We start from the raw sequence: 8,018 nt of genomic DNA on the forward strand, positions 1-8,018 counted from the left end.
CCGATGAAGTGAGCTGTAGCTCACGAAAGCTTATGCTCAAATAAATGTTAGTCTCTAAGGTGCCACAAGTCCTCCTTTTCTTTTTGCGGATACAGACTAACACGGCTGCTACTCTGAAATCTGTTGCAGCCTGAGGTACATAACATGTCCTATTCTGGCAAATGCTAAAGCAACTCTTAGTAGCCAGAGGAGGAGAAAAAATATATCCATTCCCTTCTTGGGAAGTTAGCTTTTAGAGCTATGGAACAAATATGGGTATGAATGGTAGCAGCGGGATAAATTCTCTGTAATACACCCCCCAAGTCAATAAAAAGCCCAGTGTAAGAATGAAGAGGTTTCAGGTTGTCCCTAGAGTAAAGGCCTGGCCTGGATCGCTGGGCGGCGCTGCAGGCGGCTGAGAAGGTGGAGCTTGCCGCAGCCAGGCCGGGTTTTTGCTTAGCTCGCAGAAGGGGAAGGGCCGGAGTGGGCCAGGCCATTGGCTTTCCATGGCTGGGTTTAGGGGAAGAAGCCTGGCCCCTGCCGCGGAGCTGATCCCCCCGCTCTCAGGTGTAAGTATCGCACAGGCTCGGCCGAGGCCCGGCGCTCGGGCCGCGGTGGGGGAGGCTGAGGAAGGACAGCTCTATAAGAGCGCGGTGGACTTCAGAGGAAAATCCTCCTTCCCGGGCAGGGGAAGACTCAGAGACTAGCCCACGGCTGTAAACTGATCCCGGTAAAGGGGTTGACCATCGGCAGAAAGACTGAGGATAGCAGCTGGGTCGGGACACACCAGTAAACGAGACTCCCTGACTAGGGACACTCCCTCCCTTGAAGGAGACGGGAGCCCGGGCAAAACCCGCCGGGGATCCAAACGCACCGCACTCTGGGGGGGTGTCTGGGCTCGTGTCTTAAGGGCAGGCGGAAGAGCCCGTTTAGACAGACGGATTTGGCTGTGTGGCCTTTCTCGGTGAGCTGTCTGAGCTCCGACATACTTTTAAATGCCCCTGTACAGAGAGCCCCTGCATTAGTGGAGGGTTTGTGCACTGGGGACAGTTGTACGGAAGAATCACTTGAAGCCCGGGGACTCGCTGCTTGGTGCCAATCCCCAGGGCTGGTGCTGGCTACGCGCAGTAACGAGCTGCTGCGGGGTCCGTGGCGTGGAGCGGTTTCATCGCCCGGGGGGGTGGGGGGAATAAGCAGGGGGCGAGCCCTGGGAAAGGGGAGCGGCTGCTTGGTACGGGAGCAGCAGTCGGGTATTTGACTCCTTGTGCCCTGGTTTAAGATGGTGGCTTCGCTTCCTCCCTGCCAGTGCCCATGTGACTCCTCCAGGCGGTGTCCACAGCAAGGAGCCGGAGGTCAGGCCATAGGAGGGGTGGGGTGAGCACGTCCCTCCCCCAACCCTGTGATGTCTGCTTCTGCTCTTGCAGGGCCAGTAGCCGCGGCGGGGGGGAGGGGGAGACTTCCAGGTGAAGGTGGTTGGGGCTCAGCGGCGGGTTCCGGGTGCTGGGGGAATGGGGTGGGGGTCTGGGTGCAGCTAATTGGGGGTCAGTGGTGTGGGGGGCGCAGGGGGTGGGGCTCGTCAGGGTGGGGTTTGAGTGCAGGGAGCTCAGTGGGGGATGGTCTGGGTGCAGGGGTGGCGGGGTCTGCAGGCAGGGGGTCTTTGTGCCTGGGGCTCCAGATGCAGGGGTTGAGGTTCAATGGGGTGGTGTTTGGGTAGTGGGGTTCTGAGTGTACGGGGTGAGGCTTGGCGGGGGCATCTAGGTATGGGAGATCGGATGCACGGGGGTTTGGCGAACAGGGGAGCAGCTCCCTGCACAGTGACCCCTCCCCCTGTAGCTGAGGAGCGATGAGGGCTGGAAACAGGGGAGGATTCTGAGCTTTCTGCAGCTGGGGGAGGTTTGTGGGGGTGAGTTTGCCACAGCCCCAGCAACTCCTTGCAGGGGAAGAGGAAGTTTCAGCCTCCAGCCCAGCTGATCCCAGCTCAGGGTAGGAGCCACTGGTTGAGGTGTCCCCAGCCCTGCGGTGATTTACCTCTCCGGCTGCTGTGGATGTCTGAAAAAATGTACCTGCGCAGCTAGGGAGTGGCTTGTGACAGCCCTTGCAGTTTCCCTGTCAGAAAGTCATATTTCTGCAGGGAAACAAAGAAATCTGTGCGGGACATAAATTCTGCACACACGCAGTGGTGCAGAATTCCCCCAGGAGTATACGGCTCTGGTTGTTGTTCATTTCTGCCATGTTGCACGTTGGTGCGACCTTACCACTGACGATGATGGGATTATTTGCGTGCATTTAATTTTTCCTGTTATGAATTGTGTGGTGATATCAAAACATATAGCCAACACATTTATTGCAAAACTGAGTGTACGCGTCAGTTTTACGTACAGGTGCAAATGATGCCTTGGGAGACTGGGAATCAATAAAAAAGTCGGATTATTTTAACGTAAACTCTGGAGTGCTGTTGTGAAGTGTCTGGGTTTTGTGATATGCAGCACTGAAGAACTGTTTTTTCAGATATGGCCGGACGAAGCATCAGGCTAAAGGGGCAGCAGGAAAGAAGACTCATTTAGAAATGAAAAGAGAACATTGAGAGTGATGTGAGGAGATTAAATTTGATTTGATAGGCAATAGGGAGCTGATGAAGGTACTTGAAGAGTTTCTAAGTGCCGTCGTAGTGGTGGAAGAGAGAGATTGTTTTGCTATTTTCTTTATTTTTTGTGACAAACTGCCTGAAGAGATTGAGTTGGTCATGTGAATCATAGAATATCAGGGTTGGAAGGGACCTCAGGAGGTCATCTAGTCCAACCCCCTGCTCAAAGCAGGACCAATCCCCAACTAAATAATCCCAGCCAGGGCTTTGTCAAGCCTGACCTTAAAAATATCTAAGGAAGGAGATTCCACCACCTCCCTAGGTAATGCATTCCTCCCTAGGTAATGTTTCACCACCCTCCTAGTGAAAAAGTTTTTCATAATATCCAACCTAAACCTCCCCCATTGCAACTTGAGACCATTACTCCTCGTTCTGTCATCTACTACCATGGAGAACAGTCTAGATCCATCCTCTTTGGAACAGGTTGAAAGCAGCTATCAAATCCCCCCTCATTCTTCTCTGTCGCAGACTAAACAATCCCAGTTCCTCAGCCTCTCCTCATAAGTCATGTGTTCCAGTCCCCTAATCATTTTTGTTGCCCTCCGCTGGACTCTTTCCAATTTTTCCACATCCTTCTTGTAGTGTGGGGCCCAAAACTGGACACAGTACTCCAGATGAGGCCTCACCAGTGTCGAATAGAGGGGAACGATCACGTCCCTCGATCTGCTGGCAATGTCCCTACTTATACATCCCAAAATGCCATTGGCCTTCTTGGCAACAAGGGCACACTGTTGACTCATATCCAGCTTCTTGTCCACTGTAACCCCTAGGTCCTTTTCTGCAGAACTGCTGCCGAGCCATTCAGTCCCTAGTCTGTAGCGGTGCATTGGATTCTTCCGTCCTAAGTGCAGGACTCTGCACTTGTCCTTGTTGAACCTCATCAGATTTCCTTTGGCCCAATCCTCTAATTTGTCTAGGTCCCTCTGTATCCTATCCCTACCCTCCAGCGTATCTACCTCTCCTCCCAGTTTAGTGTCATCTACAAACTTGCTGAGGGTGCAACCCACACCATCCTCCAGACCATTAATGAAGATAATGAACAAAACCGGCCCCAGGACTGACCCTTGGGGCACTCCACTTGATACCGGCTGCCAACTAGACATGGAGCCATTGATCACTACCTGTTGAGCCTGATGATCTAGCCAGCTTTCTATCCATCTTGTAGTCCATTCGTCCAGCCCATACTTCTTTTAACTTGCTGGCAAGAATACTGTGGGAGACTGTATCAAAAGCTTTGCTAAAGTCAAGGAATAACACATCCACTGCTTTCCCCTCATCCACAGAACCAGTTATCTCATCATAGAAGGCAACTAGGTTAGTCAGGCATGACTTGCCCTTGGTGAATCCATGCTGACTGTTCCTGATCACTTTCCTCTCCTCAGAGTGCTTCAAAATTGATTCCGTGTGAAGACGATGATGATGGATTGAATAAGGATTTTTGTGCTTGGAAGATTTTGGTGATATTGGGTAGAGAGAGTTGTAAGAAGGTTTCAACTGCATATGGGCTTAAAGATTCCACAAATCTGGGCTCAGAACCTGCATTAGCAGATTCATATTTGGGGGAGTGCCTAGTTCCTGTGTCTGGTTCCAGCTGTCTCTGTCATCAACACCTGATTCTCTTCAACTAGTATGTATCTAACCTGGTCTGAAAATGGTAGGGGGTACGTATGTGTATAACCCTGTGGTAAATACAAAAACTGCTTGCAATATATGATGCTCTGGTTTGTCTGATTTTTTTTTTCCAGAAGTCTTCCCATATTAAGTAACTGATCCTTTCCGCACCGTGATGAAGTAGGTAAATAATATTATACCCATTATACTGATGGGGGGAGCATGGGTTGGTGGGGAATGACATGCCCAATGCCACACAAATAATCTGTTATAGAGCCAGTTTACCATACAGGAGTTCCTGGATCTTAGGCCTATAGTCAATCCACTGTACTACACACCTTCTTGTAATCTGAAACTCTCTCTGTAATTAAAGGTCAGCCAGGCACAGTCTTCTAGGTTTACTCGCTTAATTAGCAACAGTTCTACAACGTAACTAGAGATAGGAGGTTGTCTGTCTTTAAAAATGGTAAAGCACAATGAGCTCCCAGGGTGCAGTATAAGCAATTAAAAATAATCATTAGAACTACAGTGTGTAAACTTAGGGAGAGGGTGGAGCCTTAAGAGCACAATGCAGCTTGTATAAATCTGATTGTTTGAATAAGGTTAGAAGTGAGGGCTGAGTTTTTCAGAAGTGGTTGGGGGGGGGGGAATGTTGGACAGTCGAAGAACCCCAAATCATGGAAGACACCTTTTTAAAGGCCTGGATTTTTCTGAAAACGCTAAGTACTCATCCGCAGAAAATCGGGCCCCATCATATCATTAGTCACTTTTCTGAAGAGCTTGGCCAAGGTGTTACAGTTTCTAATGCCCAAGCTACATAACTATGGTAGTCATTGCACAAAATCCAGTGCAAAGCTCTGATGTATGGTTTTGGAAAAGCCTCTTTCTGTATTGTCTTTGTCACTGAACTTGTAGTAATGATCATCTCTCTTGCTTTCATCTGATAGAAATAATGTTGTCAACATGTCTGTGCAGTCATTGCTTTGTGAGAGAATCGCTGTGGCTAAGGAATTAATGAAGAGAGCAGAATCCCTTTCCAGATCACAGAAAGGAGGTATAGAAGGTGGAGCAAAGCTATGCAGCAAATTGAAGGCTGAGCTGAAATTCTTGCACAGGGTGGAGGCGGGGAAGGTGGCTATTAAGGAGTCCCATCTGCAGAGTACCAATCTCACACACCTCCGAGCCATAATTGAGTCAGCAGAGAACCTGGAGGAGGTCGTCAGTGTCCTTCATGTCTTTGCTTATGAAGACTGCTTTGGAGAAAAGCAAACGCTGGTGGTAGATGTTGTTGCAAATGGTGGCCACACTTGGGTGAAAGCAATTGGTCGAAAAGCTGAAGCTCTTCACAATATTTGGCTGGGCCGGGGCCAGTATGGCGACAAAAGCATCATTGAGCAGGCGGAGGACTTCCTGCAAGCAAGCCGTCAGCAACCAGTGCAATACAGCAACCCCCATATTATCTTTGCTTTTTATAATAGTGTGTCCAGTCCTATGGCAGAGAGGCTGAAAGAGATGGGCATATCCGTGCGGGGAGATGTAGTTGCTGTTAACTCTTTGGCAGAGCACTTGACTGAAGAGGGACACCTAAGTGCCAGCGAATCTGATGAAGAAAGCTCTGAGCTCCTGCAGGTGACCAGAGTAGACCGGGAGAATTTAGTAGCCAGCATTGCTTTTCCTACAGAGATCAAAGTAGATGTGTGCAATAGGGTTAACTTGGACATCACTACTTTAATTACATATGTCTCTTCCCTTAGCTATGGTGGCTGCTACTTTATCTTTAAGGAGAAAGTGTTAACGGAGCAGGCAGCACAGGAAAGGAAGGAGAGAGTCCTGCCTCAGTTGGAGGATTTCATGAAGGGCAAGGAGCTGTTCGCTTGTGAATCTGCAGTCAAAGATTTTCAGTCAATCTTAGAAACTCTAGGAGGACCTGGGGAGAAAGATCGAGCCATCTCTCTCATGAAAAGAATTAATGTGGTGCCAGACCAGCCCTCTGACCGTGCCTTAAGACTAGTGGCTAGTTCAAAAATCAATAGCCGCTCTCTAGCCATCTTTGGGACAGGAGACACTTTAAAAGCCATCACGATGACCGCAAACAGCGGTTTTGTGAGGGCAGCAGCTAACCAAGGGGTTAAGTTTAGCGTGCTTATCCATCAGCCAAGGGCACTGACCGAAAGCAAAGAGTCTGTTGCCACACCTTTACCAAAGAACTGTGCAGCCGATAGTGGGCTCTGACTAAGCCATCTAATTAATTACAGTCATTAAAGTAATTGTTTCCACATGCTGCAGTGGAGACAGTTCAAGAAAGAGAACTCTCAAAACAATAATTTTTTTCTTTTTGTGTGCCAGAGCCAGATACATAGAATCATAGAATATCAGGGTTAGAAGAGACCTCAGAGGTCATCTAGTCCAACCCCCTGCTCAAAGCAGGACCAATCCCCAATTTTTGCCCCGATCCCTAAATGGCCCCTTCAAGGATTGAACTCACAACCCTCGGTTTAGCAGGCCAATGCTCAAACCACTGAGCTATGTGGTAACTTACCTTCAAATGAAAAATTCAAGAAAAGAAGAAAATCTGTACATCATTCAGAATAGTAATTGTAATGGATAAAGAAATATAGGTGAAAACACGTACATCCTCTGTATGTGGAATTTTTGGTCTTAACCAAATAGAGTATACAGTAATTTATTCATTGAGATAACTGCATTTCAGTGGAAAATGTTAACTGTGTTCTACCTTATTAAAAAGTTCCATTAGAAACTCAAGCCAAGCGTGCTTCTGTTCTATCTGTGCGCTGTGACGTTCTCATCCCCTTTTGAGGGACTACAGTTTTTAAAAAGGATTGTTAAATCACTCTGCAAAACTTAAACAAATAGGGTAAGTAAAAGGGCAGTTTGATTTCTTTCATTTGTTGGATGAAATGAACTACTAGAAAAACATGCACCATGTTAAACATGTGCAGTACACTATGGAATGATTGTAATATACCAACTGATCACGTGTACAAATGCCAATGCCCAGATCCTCAAAGGTATTTGATTTCAATAGGAGTTAGGTGCCTAAATACCTTTTGAGCACCTGGGTCTAAGTCTTTCACTTCTTTTGGTTTTAAAAAGTGTATATCTGTCCGGAGTGTAGTACAGAAGACTGACTTAGGAGTTTTGGCTATAGCTTAACTTCCAAGGAAAAAACTGAAATTGAAGTTTCATTGGCATTTTCACTTTTTATTAATGTGCCAGGGCTTGCGTGGGGGTGCCTCTGGCAACCTGATATTGTAGCTGCACTGAGCTCCCCCTTCTCCTTGTGGGCTGTTTACATTTCCTATATGCTGCTGAAGCAGGGGGCAGAATCTCTTCCAGTGTCCCACAGAATGTGATGTTGGTGTTCCAGCAGACAGAGCTCTCTTGTATTGAGCCACCCCGGAACCAATGTCCAAGCAGAGTGCTAAGGAGCACTCTATTGCTGAAGGTTCAGAGCCAGATTCTTGGATCCTGCTGTATTTCCTTTTGTTGTTCAGCAGCCCAAAGGGAGTAGAAATCTCCCTTAGGGCCCCTGTTGGGGGTGGGCAGGGAATAATGCTGATTTGGAGAAATAGGGTTAGTAGGTAGCTGCTGCTGATTACTCATTCCATAACAGCAGAGGCTATTTCAGTGGTGGCTGATGCTGTCACTGTCCAGACACTGTAAAGTGGAGAATTTAAAAAACCCATTTTATTTATTCTTCTGTCATATCAAAAAAGGGAACACTTATATAACTCATTTCAAATGTTAATATTGTTTAGATGTT

General features: G+C 47.7%; 1 protein-coding gene across 11 annotated transcripts; it reads left to right on the forward strand.

The window, feature by feature from the left end:
* The first annotated feature begins 390 nt into the window (after positions 1-390).
* C2H7orf25 (chromosome 2 C7orf25 homolog) lies at positions 391-6,997 on the forward strand. 11 transcript variants are annotated; one of them, XM_027821810.3, is made up of 3 exons: positions 401-548; positions 4,369-4,414; positions 5,182-6,997. In XM_027821810.3, the coding sequence occupies exons 2-3, from the start codon at positions 4,410-4,412 to the stop codon at positions 6,464-6,466; spliced, it is 1,290 nt and encodes a 429-aa protein (XP_027677611.1). In that variant the 5' UTR covers positions 401-548; positions 4,369-4,409; the 3' UTR covers positions 6,467-6,997. The 11 variants fall into 11 exon arrangements, with proteins under 11 accessions (XP_007059430.1, XP_027677611.1, XP_027677615.1 ...); XM_027821814.3 differs by having other exon boundaries at positions 402-548; positions 4,369-4,418; XM_027821811.3 differs by having other exon boundaries at positions 427-548; positions 4,372-4,414.
* The last annotated feature ends 1,021 nt before the right edge of the window (positions 6,998-8,018 follow it).

The sequence above is a fragment of the Chelonia mydas genome, chromosome 2 (assembly GCF_015237465.2).
Source record: "Chelonia mydas isolate rCheMyd1 chromosome 2, rCheMyd1.pri.v2, whole genome shotgun sequence".
NCBI lineage: Eukaryota > Metazoa > Chordata > Testudines > Cheloniidae > Chelonia > Chelonia mydas.